The following is a 15,655-nucleotide window of genomic DNA, read 5'->3' on the forward strand; positions in this document are numbered from 1 at the left end:
TAGAAAATATACTAATCTCTCTATTTCCCGTCTCTCTCTCTTACTCTCTCTCTCTCTCTCTCTCTCTTACTCTCTCTCTCTCTCTCTCTCTCTCTCTCTCTCTGTAGTTGATAGAGGTGCAGGCAGAGTACCACAGGAAGTCGTTAGAGCTCCTTCAGAATATTCTGCCTCAGATCAAAGCCCACCAGGGTGAGTCTGTCTGCCCAGTGCCTCACTCATTATTACACACACATTATGCCATCTCTGTCCTCATTCAACCCTGCAGTAGGAGCACTGGAGCACATCTTCTCTTTATTCATCATGGTTGGTCAATTCCATTTAAATTTAGTCAGTTCTGGAGATTAATAGACATTAAATTTGTGAATTTGAATTTGAAAAGAATTTGAAAAGACGTTTCAATTCATGAATGGAATTTCAATTAACTCACAGAATTTCTGTAGTTTAAATAGAACTGAACCCAACCCTGATATTCACAATGCACCCATATCTGTGGTTGCAGTATGCTTTTCGTTAACTTTTTATGTATAATTTAAAGTCAATAGGGACTGCTCAGAAGCTATATATATATATATTATATATATATATATGTATGTATGAGGCAACCTTAATAATAATCCGATTAACCTGCTGTGTAACCTTGGTGCTGTGATTGTTGGGGTTGACAGAGACCTGGGTGGAAAAGCCGTGCTATGGGAAACCCTTAGAGGAGCACCTTGCCCTCAGCGGGCGGGACATTGCCTTCCCCGTCGAAGCCTGTGTCACCATGCTGCTGGAGTGTGGCATGCAGGAAGAGGTCAGTGTGTATTCCACACTATCAGTATGTCTTCCCATTACCAAGTGACAACATACTGATTAGCCTAATCTCCTGTGTCCCTGTCCCATTCTAGGGCCTGTTCAGAGTAGCGCCCTCTGCCTCCAAACTGAAGAAGCTCAAGGCGTCTCTAGACTGTGGGGTGATGGACGTGCAGGAGTACTCTGCAGACCCTCACGCCATCGCAGGTGAGTTGGCAACCCAACACTCCCAAATACCTCACTTCATTTCACTCTGCACTGTATTATCATGGCCCCTGACATTTTCACGGAGATCGTTCCGAATCCTGCCCCTAGTCCGTTCGGGTTATCATGGGCTCCCTGTCAACCTAAGAACTTCAACTTAGGTCTTGTCTTATACACAGCCTTCTTATGATCCTGGCTGTGTGAGTACCTGTGAATACACAGACCCTGAGTTAGCCTTGAAAAGAAACCTCTTTGAAAAAAAGAGGCTATTCTTTAAGTACTTTCACAAACACGGTAAGGCAGTTTGATTATTCTTACTATATAACTTTATATTACATTTTCAACATACAGTTCATTTCTATTGATTCCATGTCAACCAGTTTGATACACAGAACCAGCACCAAAAGGAAAGCCCATTTGCAACCCTCTCCTGAGGGGAGAGTAGTACCAAGGCTGATTCATGTCCCACTTCACCCAGTTTAAACATATCAGAATCAAGTCAACAGCATAGCGCTTTCTAACAAAGTGAATAACATTTTTTAAATGTTTTATTGTCACATAGGTGCAGTGACATCTATTGTTTTACAGGGTCAGCAATAGTAAAGATGCTCCCTGGAGGGATTCAAACTGCTTTGCATTTAATGTGTTTATCAAGTGCAGATAGACACATACACTGCCATGCCTACACATACAGTTGAAGTCGGAAGTTTACATACACTTAGTCATTAAAACCCATTTTTCACTCCACAAATTTCTTGTTAACAAACTATAGTTTTGGCAAGTTGGTTAGGACATCTACTTTGTGCATGACACAAGTCATTTTTCCAACAATTCTTTACAGACAGATTATTTCACTTATAATTCACTGTATCACAATTCCAGTGGGTCAGAAGTTTACATACACTAAGTTGACTGTGCCTTTAAACAGCTTGGAAAATAGAAGTTTCTGATAGGCTAATTGACATCATTTGAGCTAATTGGAGGTGTACCTGTGGATGTATTTCAAGGCCTACATTCAAACTCAGTGCCTCTTTGCTTCTTGACATCATGGGAAAATCAAAATAAATCAGCCAAGACCTCAGAAAAAAATGGTAGACCTCCACAAGTCTGGTTCATCCTTGGGAGCAATTTCCAAACGCCTGAAGGTACCACGTTGATCTGTACAAACAATAGTGCGCAAGTATAAACACCATGGGATCACGCAGCCGTCATACCGCTCAGGAAGGAGACTCTTCTGTCTCCTAGAGATGAACATACTTTGGTGCGAAAAGTGCAAATCAATCCCAGAACAATAGCAAAAGACCTTGTGACGATGCTGGAGGAAACAGGTTCAAAAGTATCTATATCCACAGTAAAACGAGTCCTATATCGACATAACCTGAAAGGCCGCTCAGCAAGGAAGAAGCCACTGCTCCAAAACCGCCATAAAAAAGCCAGACTACGGTTTGCAACTGCATATGGGGACAAAGATCATACTTTTTGGAGAAATGCCTTCTGGTCTGATGAAACAAAAATAGAACTGTTTGGCCATTAATGACCATCGTTATATTTGGAGGAAAAAAGGGGAGGCTTGCAAGCCGAAGAACACCATCCTAACTGTGAAGCATGGGGATGCTTTTCTGCAGGAGGGACTGGTGCACTTCACAAAATAGATGGCATCTTGAGGATGAAAAATGATGTGGCTATATTGAAGCAACATCTCAAGACATCAGTCAGGAAGTTAAAGCTTGGTCGCAAATGGGTCTTCCAATTTGGACAATGATCCCAAGCGTACTTCCAAAGTTGTGGCAAAATGGCTTAAGGACAACAAAGTCAAGGTATTGGAGTGGCCATCACAAAACCCTGACCTCAAGCCTATATACAATTTGTGGACAGAACTGAAAATGCGTGTGCGAGCAAGGAGGCCTACAAACCTGACTCAGTTACACTAGCTCTGTCAGGAGGAATGGGCCAAAATTCACCCAATTTATTGTGGGAAGCTTGTGGAAGGCTACCTGAAATGTTTGATCCAAGTTAAACAATTTAAAGGCAATACTACCAAATACTAATTGAGTGTATGTAAACTTCTGACCCACTGGGAATGTGATGAAAGAAATAAAAGCTGAAATAAATCATTCTCTCTACTATTATTCTGACATTTCACATTCTTAAAATAAAGTGGTGATCTAACTGACCACCACTGAACTGACACCACCACTGACACCACTGAACTGGCCACCACTGACCTGACACAACATTTTTACTATGATTAAATGTCAGGAAATGTGAAAAACTGAGTTTAAATGTATTTGGCTAAGGTGTATGTAGTCTTCTGACCTCAACTGTACACTCTACAGACAGTATGGTGGCACAGCTGTTGTGGTTTCCTCTGTATCGTCAGAATGCAAGGGACATCCTGAAGTCCTGGTCCATCCCTCACATAAAATACACCCCCAGGAGAAATAGTTGCATTAGAGACCTACACCCCCCCCCTTCTCCATCTTTCTGTGTCTGTGTGTTTTATGACGTGTTTCATCCTTTGGCACTGACGTCTTTAGGCCCATTTTACAATTTCTTACTCTCTTACTCCAAGCTCTCCCTCTCTTTTTCAAAACACACACCACCCTCATCCTCTCTGTTTATCCATCTAACTTTCACTCACCCTCCTATTGTCTCATCCCAACAGGTGCTTTGAAATCCTACCTACGGGAACTCCCTGAGCCACTGATGACCTTTGAACTTTATGATGAATGGATCCAAGCTTCTAAGTCCGTATCAGTTTGTAATGGTGCCGCCATTAGTTGATTATTCATTGTGTTTGATTCCTACTCTATGCTGCTGATTCTTTATTTACTTGAAAAGTATGAGATCATTGGATGTGGGGTTTCTCTTTCACGCTAAGCTGTTATTTTATGGTTTGTCTGGCAGCATTCAAGACCAGGACAAGAGACTCCAAGCCCTCCTCACAGCCTGCGAGAAGCTACCCCTGGCCAATGGCAACAACTTCAAGTGAGTCGCCCTATCTGTGTTTCGCTTTTTCTCTGCCCCACACCCATTTCACTCTCTGGTCTTTCTTGGCACTTGCTTGACCATTAAATGATTTCCGTTTCAATCACCTTTCACTGTTTCTATCCTTCGCTACTCATTTCACATCAGCAGTTGCACTGAACTGGTGAAGAGTTCATCATAGCCTTTAAGCAGCCAGAACTGGGTGTGCTTTCTGTGTTTTTCTGTGTTGGCTGCTTGATCAAGGATAGCATCATGGAATATTGGTTGCAGGAGCTTGACGTATGATCAAAAGGAGTGGGAGTAGAGGGTGTACGGGTGAAACAGAAATCCAAAGGCTGACAGACTCCGGTGCTTGTCAGTGTCATCGTTGAATCTCACTTAATGAGCTTATTTTTAGGTTGTCTTCTTTTGCGAACACCTGTCAAACCTGTCCTTGTCATAGCCCAATTGAAATGAGCTGCCTGGGGTTCTGTCTAAACAATCGGTTAATCTTAGATGAGCCAGAAAACAACAATCTGTAGGATTCAGAGATTTGTCAGCCAATGCAGTATACAGTACATGAATGATCATGATCGAAAAAAACAAACGTATTGTTAGTTTAATTGTTTCTTTTTCAGGTATTTAATAAAATTCCTCGCCAAGTTAGATGACTACCAGGATGACAATAAAATGACTGCTGGGAATATTGCAATAGTCTTGGGTCCCAACCTGCTGTGGACAACGCAGGAAGGGTAGGACTTCACCTATCTTTAACACACTATTTAGTCATACCATAGAGACTATACATCAAGAACCTTTTTTAAAAATCATTTCCTGGCCATTGATAGTGACTTAAAGAAATAAAACGGTTCTCCAAGGTTCAAGTTAATAATTGCCAGTGCTGAACAATTGCATTGAATTCACTGTCTGGCAATCGCTCTTCATCAAATTAAACTAACTCCTCCATATCTCTTCCTCTCTATCCATCCAGGAACATTACTGAGATGATGACCACTGTGTCCCTGCAGATTGTAGGCATCATTGAGCCCATCATCCAGCACGCTGACTGGTTCTTCCCTGGAGGTGAGAGAGGACACAGTGTCTGTTCAGCCTCTGTAAGCCACGACCGCCTATCTCATCCATTAGAATATAATGTCCCTGTATCACCCTCTGTATGTGGGTAAATGGAAACCCGGCACCTGCTCGTACATATACAATATGACAGTCAGTCATCTTAAGGGGCCGTAGGAGACCTATTTACACTTTTAAGAATCAGTTCTTATAACGGGATACATGTTTATTGTCACAAAAGTAATCGCCTCACCTATCGCTTTCCTCTCTCTCAGAGATTGAGTTTAATGTCACAGGAAACTATGGCAGCCCGGTCCACACCAACCACAACGCCAACTACAGCTCCATGCCCTCTCCGGATATGGACCATTCCGATCGCAAGCACAATGACCAGAGCCGACGTCCGCTCAGTGTGGCCACTGACAATATGATGCTAGAATTCTATAAGAAGGATGGGTAAGAAGATCCGACTCGTGTTGTACCTCTCTTGCCCTATCTTTTCCATCTCTCTTAAATCCCTCTTTCTGAAGTCAACTACCTAACCGCCTGTCTTCCCTTAATGTTCTTGCTGAACATTCTTAATTGGAACATGAACCATTGGACAACAAGGATTACTAGTGGTATTGGTTATTGAGTTCAGAATTAAGGATAGTTGTGTTGACATGTTAATGGGGACAATGGGCCTTTTGAGGTATGGATGAGCCGATGAAAGCTGATGGCTTGATCGACCAGTGAGAGGTTTGAGTGTTTTGTGAAAGCTATATGCCTTTAGATATAGCATCATGCCACCTTTCCATGTCAATAGTTTTTGTTTCTATAATAATATAACGCTGTACACCCAGTGAAAAGGAGAGCTTAGTAAAGAGTTCAGTCTGGGTGTGAGAGGGGTGGAGAGAATGTCACTCAATTATTCTTCATCTTGGGTGAGAGCGACAGATAGAAATGCACTAAGACAGACAGACAGAACAGGGAGCTCAGTGAAATATGTTGGTCTATGGTGGTGCAGTAAGCAGTCTTGTGCTGTACGGAGGATTTGTTTCAAGTCAATCATGTTTTCTCTCTCTCTTTTCAAATGACCTCCCTGTTCAGCAGATGTCTGAGCCCCTCAGCTCATGGGCCACGTAAACCCAGCTAATTAAACTTGGCGAGGACTGTGTTGGGACCAATCAATAGAGCGCTGCTCTCATTAGAAACACACGCCCCTCCAGATAGAGCAGGAAGATCAGGACAAGGAGCATTCGGCCCCCTAGTACAAACTGAGACCAATGAGGAAGTAGCATTCCCAGATTTGATGTCCAAATTCAAATCCATACCTCTGTTATGGTTTTATTCATTCTGGGCCTTTCTCTAAAGCACTATGGGAGATGTCATGCCATGTCCTTGACTGTTTCTTTTCTTGGTGTGTGAGATTGTCATTGATTCCAAAAATATCTGAATATTAAACAAGCACATTGACCACTGCTGCAAGTAACTTCCTGTATGTTGGTGCTATTTTGGGGTATTTGTTATGTCGGTGGGGAAACGTTGCCCTAACTGGCTCACTGGTAGAACATGCTTAGACCTCATTTGGGAAGGAATATCTTCACCCCTCAAATCCCTCACCTCATTACTCTCAGCATGACTTCCATCCCGCATAACCTCCTGCAATCCAAGCCTGAAGGCTCGACGTGGTGATCCTCCATCTTGGGATCCGAACCCTGACCCGACTGCTCCCCCAGTTGCTTTGATATACACTACATGTCGTGATGCTTTGAATCAATTAACAGAGGTTCTCATGATCCTTACCTTTTATTGTGATGTTTTTGTCCTACCAAGCAGCGTTAGGAAAATTCAAAGGTACTGTACTTACTCTGTTCTTCTCTCTGTTTACTCTTGTCTGAACTACCTGTGGAAAGAAAGCCTCTCTCTGTCGTCATGTGTCTGTCAGTATTCCAGTCATGATTATTCTATCGTCCAAATGACACACTTGTAATCCTATAGTTCAGCGTTCCCTACAGAGTGCTGTTGACAGACAGTGCTGCCAACTATCTGTCAAGTTCCTGTGTGTACAATGTTATCACACTGTGCAGTTTATTTACTTAAAATGCATCTTTGCAATTGCTGGCATTAGATGTACTCATCTGATTTGCTTTGACAAGTACTAATGGCAATAACAGGTGCCAACAGTTGTTTGTCACACAGTGACCAACCATACATACACCCACACTGTGACACATTATTACAAATGTCTCCTTTCCCTAGTGTTTCTATGCATATTGTTCGGTAAGGAGTGTCCTGACGATTGTGAGTACTACAGGATGAGGCTCCCTGGGCTTGGCTGACCTCTGACCACTGTATTTGATTGACTGTGTCTCTGTCCCACTGCAGCATGGGGGTCAGGGTGATGGACACTTCTTGGGTGTCGCGCAGGGGCTCGTCGTCAGTGCGTAAAACCTCCTCCACGCCCCCGAGTATGCAACCCCCCCTCCCTCCCTCAGACGCTCTCATACCTGAGCAGGGGGAGCTCTCTGCGTCCCCCTCACCAACACCTCCTCCCGCTGGCAGCGACCGTGCCAGGTAAGGCTGTTGTGCCCCCCCTCTCCAATTTACCCCAATCCTCGCGTCCTGAAACTGACATCAACACGGCGCTGTCTACTTTTTCTGTTTACGTCTTCTAATTCTCTTTCCCATGCATCATCTTCAGCTTTCTGTGAACCAACGCCCAGTTTCATCTCAAACTTGGTTTGACCTTGTGTGATGTTGTTTTCATTGTGGTTGATTGTCCTTGTGTTTGATCTTCAGAGTTTCTAGAGCCCTTTGAAGAAACTTTTGTGCTTTTTTAGTTTCATATACAGGTTGTACCAGAGGGTTGTTTTTCGGTAGAAGGACATAAAGTATTAGTTTTTTAGTTTTTCAGATAGCACTTTTTTTTTATCCATTACTCATAAAATTGTAACAATGTGAGCAAAGAAAAGGCTCACCTCATCACAGAGGTAGCTTGCCATATACATGTTTTTCCTTTCTATCTATCAGAGCAGGTTTCATTAACACTGATCATGGACTAAAGGAGCCTAACGGTACTCCTTATAGTCCAAGGGCAATTACACGTTCTGCTTAAAGACGATTTGTCTCTGGAAGCCAAAACAGCCAAATACTCCATCTAAACTTGAATCGATTCTCAATTGCGGAACGGTCTTAGAAACATAAATCCCTCTACTTTCATGTCACATCAAAATAATTTCACAAATGCAAAATACATACTTACTGTTTTAACTGGTTTTAACACAGTTGCAGCCAACAGTATTTTTCAGTGACAACACGTTTGTGGCTTCAGTCTTCCGTTTACACACAAGTGTTCGGAGATGCAGATAGCTTATTAGCACACCCCTCTGTCTTTCGTCTGTTTTCCGTAAACAAGCGATGTCACATGGAAATATGGCCGTGTGGGAACTCTAACCCTATAAAGGTGTAATTTAACCTTTTGTTTTTTGAAAAACATTTCTTGCTGATATGAAAGATACGTTCTTTATGTTTCCTGAACCGTACCACGAGTGATGCGTGTCAACGTTTAGAGCAACCATTGGGGGCTTGTAACAAAAATTCCCTGGTCACGGCCTCCCGAGTGGCGCAGAGGTCTAAGGCACTGGTGCTTGAGGCGTCACTACAGACCCTAGTTCAATCCCAGGCTGTGTCACACCCGGCCGAGACCGGGAGACCCATGAGGCGGTGCACAATAGGCCCAGCGTCGTCCGGGTTAGGGGAGGGTTTTGCCGGCCGAGATTTCCTTGTCCCATCGTGCTCTAGCGACTCCTTGTGGCGGGCTGGGCGCCTGCAAGCTGACTTCGTTCACCAGCTGGATGGTGCTTCCTCCGACACATTGGTACGGTTGGCTTCTGGGTTAAGCGAGCAGTGTTTCAAGTAGCAGTGCGGCTTGGCAGGGTGGTGTTTCGGAGGATGCATTGCTCTCGATCTTCACCTCTCCTGAGTCCGTAGGGGAGTTGCAGCGATGGGACAATTGGATTACACGAAATTGGGGAGAAAAAGGGGTAAAAGTATATATAATAATAAAAAATATATATAATAGTAATAATTCCTGTTCAGAAGATACGATCGTCAATAGGCGCTAAGGCAGTTAGCGTCTATGAATGGGGTATGCTCATGTAAGATGGGGGGAAAAAATTATTGCATTTGTCAAGCAGTTTTAGGATTCGTGCTGAATGAATATACTGTATGGCATGGCCTGTATTAATGTTTTTCCTTTGCTCTTTTTTCTTTTCAATTTTTCTATTTCCTTAGACCTCTCTCCTCACCCTCTTAATACGTCTCTGTTCAACGTTGGTTGACTAATTCCTTCCCTGATACAAAAACCCACACTTTTTCTCCTTCACACTTAACTGCACTCGTTATTGAGTGTTCACGAACATGCCAGAATGGCCCACTGGACTTCCTCACATACAGTATAATTTTTTATACAATGCTTTTCGTTCCACAACAAGAACGTGCCAATATTGGCCTCTTCCTGACTCAGAACAATTAAATTCCCTGTGAAATCATTTACATTTTTATCATTACAGCTCCGATGATGCGTCATCCACTTGGTCGGACTCCTGTTATGCCTACCCCTCTCCGGAGGAGGAGAGGCCCCTTCCCCCTTACCCCTCTTCTTCCTCTTCTTCCTATTGCTACCCACCTCCTCACCATTTCTACCCCCGAGCACCGCAGTGCGCGCGCCCTGTCGCCCCCGGTCCCGAGTCCGTGCCCCCGGGCCGTCTCCCCCACCTCCCCCACGCTGGTCTAACTACAGCCCTCACCCACTGCCCCCTCCTCGTGCCCCTCTCCCTCTCCCTCCCCACAGCAGCTTGATATTAACTCTAACCCCAAGCCCAGCTCCCTGCACCTGCCCAAACAGAATTCACTGGCCGAAGCTCTGCATGCGTCCCCACCGTCAGAAACTAACGTCTCCCCCCTCTACATCAAAACCCCCCTCGTGCTAACCCGACACGACCCGTCCCTCGTTCCCCAGACCCCTAACATTCCCCTGTCCACACCTCTACCGTGGGCCGCCTGTGCCTGTAGCCGAGAGAGAGGAGCCAAGCTGACTGGGTAAATACTATGCCACATCGTCCGGCCACTCCTAGAACCTGGACACAAACTCAGTCTTCGTAACACACACAGGCCTGAGTGGCTCATAATGACAAGATGAGAGAGGGATATTGGGAGACAAACGGGAGAGTGAGAGAGAGGGAGCTGCCTCCAATATGCCAACATCCTGTTTTATACATTTAGTTAATTTTCTCATTCTGTTCTATTGGAGCGTTTTAGTACCTTAATTTTATAGGAGGATGTTGCCAAGCAACAAACAATATTCAAAGCTCTCAGCGATAGCAGAATATAGTGGGTGTTAATGAGTCATTTTAGTGGGCCCAGTTGGCCTTGGATGGTAGTTGGCTAGTTTGGTTTTTGAATAGGAATTGGATTTAGAGTGACTAAGTGAAAAATATGGATGGGCTGGGCATGATTCCTAACCAATCATTGGCTTTACATCAACAGCCATAAAAAATGCCTCATTGGATAGCTCCACCCCAACTCCAAATCCCTCCAGTCCCGATCACCCATCCTCATCTGCTGTCAATAGGAGGGGGAATTTGGGGCTGGGAGAGCTGTCACTCCCATCCTATTATAAACTGGTTAGGTTTTTTCCTTCAAGCTCTGTACCCATTGGCATTCTGGCTGCATAGTGCCATAAAAGGCAACAAAAATCTATTAAGCCTACAGACTTGGGCTTGGATTTTTGGGGGTTTATGCTCCACTGCATTATAGCTGGTAGTGCGTATAAAAAAAAAGTGGTCACTTTTTTTTCATTCCTATGGATGTCATGACATGTGCAGGAATAAGGTCAATATATTCATCCTGATTGGCAATTGTTAGCTACATGGCGTTCACCGCTTTACTGACAGGCAGTGAACACGGACACACAGTCTCACACACACACACACACACACACACACACACACAGTCTCACACACACACACACACACACACACACACACACACACACACACACACACACACACACACACACTACCTGAAGAAGATGCTATGAAAAAATGACATATTGTTGTTCATATATCCTTTTCGCCTCCCCAGTACTCTAATGAACAAGGAGCTCTCTCCAGTGATTGGACAGAAGGGATTCCAGGGAACAGCACCCTCTGGTGGGCCATCACAGCCCTCTTCTGAACATAGCCCTCACACCCTGAGAAGAGGTACTGATGGAAGAAGGTTGTGTGTGTGTCTGTGTGTGCGTGCGGGCATGCGTATGCATGTTGAGAGAGACTGTGCTATGTACAAAGCAGCCAGAGTGTTTTGTTTTGGCTTGTCACCTCTCAATTACAATCTGTGTTGCTTTTCTCTCACACTTGGCATTCTGTCTGGTCTCTCCACAGCTAAAAAGCTGGCCCCCATCCCACCTAAGCACTACTCTCAGTCTGGGGGAATGTCTGACCAGTCCACAGGTCAACCCTCTCCAGTCAGCCTGTCCCCCACCCCTCCTAGTACCCCTTCCCCGTATGGCTTTGGCTACCCTCAGGGCTACGCCACCATCGGCTCTCCTGGACAGGCCCAGACCGCCACCCTCTCCTCCCCTCCCTCGCTAGCCGGCACCCTCACCAAGGCCAGGCCCACTCCCAAGCCTCCCAGGCAGAGGCCCAGCCTGCCCCCACCGCAGCCCCCCAGCACCCCTGGCTCCAGCCCCCAACCCCTGGAGCACAGTGGTGTCCTGCTGGATGGATTGTCTCCTGGGGAGAGCATGTCCACAGGTAAATGCTTCAATGCAGTTTCTACACACTAGGAGCCCGCTTATACACTCTCATCTCTGGTAAAGGTGGAGCGTCTCATTCTCCAGTGTGCCTGACAGCATTTTAATCATAGAATTAATTTAATAGGATCTCTGTGGTTTTAATGTGGTTTTAATGTGAACTCTTTTCTGTCATTTTTTAAATGACTGATACTTTTTGTGTAAAACTGCAGGGAACAGGTTCAAAGATTCTAATCAATATCTCTTGTTCTTCCATATTTTTCATTATTTTGTCTACTATTATCGTCTGCCTACAGCGGTATGAGGCGAATGGTTCAATATGGGCTAAATGTGAAAGGGCCTTTTAGGGTAAGCAGGAATTCCAGTACTGTACTCACCCTCCCGCCCCTCCAACCAACAAACCGTCCGCCATCCTGGCTCACTGTGGAGCTGCATGGCTCCAGCTCTCTGTATATACCTGTATACATGACGTCTCATATGTATATATCTATATATCTCTGAATTGTCCAGTCCACCACTAACCAATTTCGTTGCCCTTTGCATGGTGGCTGAGACTGGCGCGATGCATGGCTTGTGGATATGTCTGAAAGACCGTCCACTGACTCCACTTCACACAGAAGATTGACGTCATTTTACTATCCCAAGAAGCTTTCTTTACTGTTCTTCCCCCGAAACCATGCCACATCCCACCGCTGTCCCCTTGCTTACACTCTGCAAAGTCACCCCCCCCCCACACACACACACACACACTTCCTGTTGTCCATTTCAAGTGTTACACAATGGATGTCATCATTCTCACATGACTGTGAGATCAAATATACAGTATTAATGTTTGTGGTGACTGCACTGGACACTGTTGGGGAGTTGTTGTTATCCACACCTCGAACAAGTGTTCTTTCTTCACATGAAATTTGCAGTATTACAAACCTACCCCGAGCACCTCCCTGCTGTGTGTAATGCATCATTCAGCATTGACTTAATCATGTCTGGGAACAGACTTATTCTAAGCAACCCTTATTTTCTCTATCTCTTATTTTCTTTCCTCTTCTCATGTTGATCTTTGACCACTCAGACTCTTTCTGCAACCTGGATATCCCCATCATCAACGTGGAACTGGATGGCATCTTCGATGAGCCTAAGATGGTCCCCTACAGGAACTCAGTGGCGGTGGTCCAGCCTACCCCCAAGACAGAGTCAGAGGAAGAGTCTGAGAGCACGATACTATGACATCACGAGTTTCCACCCCCAGCCCTACTATTCCAGCCTGTTCCCAGGACCCGTTCTCTGACCTTTGACCCAATGGGACTCACTCCAGACCTCACCTCCACCCATAGAGACCAAACACCGGGTTCAGCCCTGTAAAACAAAGTTCATCTTATAACCTGAAATATATATGAATACATAAAATACATACAGTATATCCACATCCAGAGAGTTTCTCTCTGAGACTGTGGGGGGAGGAACTTTTGATACACAGAATCGGACACAATGCTTTGTTTTTATGTTGACTGGATTCCTTTGATTCTGTCTGTGGTGCATTCAATTTTAAGAATTTTCTTTTTCAACAATAGTGTTTATTTTTCTTTCCTTTTGGCTTATTTGAGTCATTTGCAATATTGCCTCTAACTTCACATACAAGACATGAAAACAATTTGCTCGGTGGAATGGATTCTACTCTTGTGAGTGTAGTAGTAAAGGAAAGGGACAGTAGATTTCTGATTTCCTCTCCCTGTCATCCTTTTGATGCCATCCTAAACCATTCCTCGTACTTTGAGATCACTGGCAACCCCTTGTTCCTTCCTGGCTGAATGTGTGTTTGTGAATTGTGTGATGTGTTTGGAAATGTGCTGCATCATTAAGTGGCGAGTTCTGCCATAGAAAATATATATGGTACTGCAAGACCAGTTTGAGTTTGAATCCCCAATCACACTCTTCGAAGGGAGATTAAGATTGCATTTGGCTGTTAGACGGGAAGTTAAATCTGGGTAATATAGTATTTACTATTTAAAATGACTGTTTATACTGTACATTTCAGAGTATATTATATTAAGTGATACAAGAGATATTATATGTGTCATATAATATAAGAATACAACCATAGGTATACAGATATAGAATTATAAATACGGTATACAGATATTCTATAGTATAGCATGTACTTAATTGTACATTATCATAGGAGAGGCTGTAGAGGGAATGGGACATAGAAACATAACAAACAGAATAATTCTATATAAAAGGAATGGAATGCTGAAAAGTGAGTATGAGTGGAATGTGCAGGGTGGGACCATACCTCCTCTCTGCACTCAGCCTCAGCTTCTTTAACGAGCGCCCTGAGAGCCTTATCTGGCAAGAGCCTGTCACTGGGGAGCCTGCTCAGCTGTTTGAAAGCCAATATTGAAAGCTTTTTTGTTAGAGCAAGTGTGTATATGAGTGCGGTCTTGTATGTGTGGGTGTTATCCGGAATATAGATATATTTCTTCTGGTGCTAGAATGTGTGTTTATGTTCTATCACACAGGGAATAAGAATAGGCTCTCATTGAAAATATACGGCGGTTGCTGTTTCAGTCCCCTATACCCCCATATTTAGTAAGAGGAATCCACCATATAAAGGATTTGATGATGAGGAATGTGATACTTTGTGCTGAAAGTATTTATACCGATGATTACGGTGCAGAGGAGTATGATTGACATCCACAACACATAATAGCAATGTTCCAAACTGATGATCCAGTGATGAGGTTCAAAGGTGAGGGGCCCGCCCATGACCAACACAAACCTATGGTCTCCTTAGAAACGTTCCATCCATAACACTGATTAGTGTTTGGAAGCCACAACAAACGCTGCTCTTTCATGCACTTACGTTCAAGTGCTATATATTTTATCCATCACAACACTATTGTAAATACTGAAGCCTCTGTGTATGTGTGTATATAAAAAGGCGAGGTGATGAAATATATACAGTACCATGTAAACGTTTGGACAAATCTACTCTTGGGCTTTTCTTTATTTTGACTATTTTCTACATTGTAGAATAATAGTGAAGACCTCAAAACTATGAAATAGCACATATGGAATCATGTAGTAACCAAAAAAGTGTTAAACAAATCAAAGTATCCTCCCTTTGCCTTGATGACAGCTTTGCACACTCTTGGAAAGAATGTAAAATCTAAAATGTATTTTGATTTGTTTAACACTTTATTGGTTACTACATGATTCCAAAGTAGGTAGTAGGAGTAGGTGTGCCCAAACTATTGACTGGTACTGTATATATTTCATCCTCTCGCCTTTTTATATACACACATGTATACAGTTGAAGTCGGAAGTTTACATACACCTTAGCCAAATACATTTAAACTCAGTTTTTCACAATTCCTGACATTTAATCCTAGTGAAAATTCCCTGTCTTAGGTCAGTTAGGATCACCACTTTATTTTAAGAATGTGAAATGTCAGAATAATAGTAGAGAATTATTTATTTCAGCTTTTATTTCTTTCATCACATTCCCAGTGGGTCAGAAGTTTACATACACTCAATTAGTATTTGGTAGCGTTGCCTTTAAATTGTTTAACTTGGGTCAAACATTTCAGGTAGCCTTCCACAAGCTTCCCACAATAGTTTGGGTGAATTTTGGCCCATTCCTCCTGACAGAGCTGGTGTAACTGAGTCAGGTTTGTAGGCCTCCTTGCTCGCACACACTTTTTCAATTCTGCCCACAAATTGTACTGTATATAGGCTTGAGGTCAGGGCTTTGTGATGGCCACTCCAATAGCTTGACTTTGTTGTCCTTAAGCCATTTTGCCGCAACTTTGGAAGTATGCTTGG

General features: G+C 43.7%; 1 protein-coding gene across 2 annotated transcripts in view; it reads left to right on the forward strand.

Annotated features, from left to right (window-relative positions):
• LOC112224749 (rho GTPase-activating protein 44-like) overlaps positions 1 to 14,915 on the forward strand; it is a 115,669-nt gene extending 100,754 nt beyond the window's left edge. The window contains exons 9-20 of one of the 2 annotated variants that reach the window (XM_042305914.1): positions 108 to 189; positions 666 to 793; positions 888 to 999; positions 3,662 to 3,743; positions 3,904 to 3,984; positions 4,602 to 4,715; positions 4,955 to 5,046; positions 5,310 to 5,490; positions 7,402 to 7,590; positions 11,161 to 11,279; positions 11,460 to 11,831; positions 12,903 to 14,915. In XM_042305914.1, the coding sequence (XP_042161848.1) occupies positions 108 to 189; positions 666 to 793; positions 888 to 999; positions 3,662 to 3,743; positions 3,904 to 3,984; positions 4,602 to 4,715; positions 4,955 to 5,046; positions 5,310 to 5,490; positions 7,402 to 7,590; positions 11,161 to 11,279; positions 11,460 to 11,831; positions 12,903 to 13,057 (1,707 nt within the window). In that variant the 3' untranslated portion in view covers positions 13,058 to 14,915. The other variant, XM_042305913.1, reaches the window with a different exon arrangement.
• The last annotated feature ends 740 nt before the right edge of the window (positions 14,916 to 15,655 follow it).

The sequence above is a fragment of the Oncorhynchus tshawytscha genome, linkage group LG25 (assembly GCF_018296145.1).
Source record: "Oncorhynchus tshawytscha isolate Ot180627B linkage group LG25, Otsh_v2.0, whole genome shotgun sequence".
In the NCBI taxonomy this organism is placed as follows: Eukaryota; Metazoa; Chordata; class Actinopteri; order Salmoniformes; family Salmonidae; genus Oncorhynchus; species Oncorhynchus tshawytscha.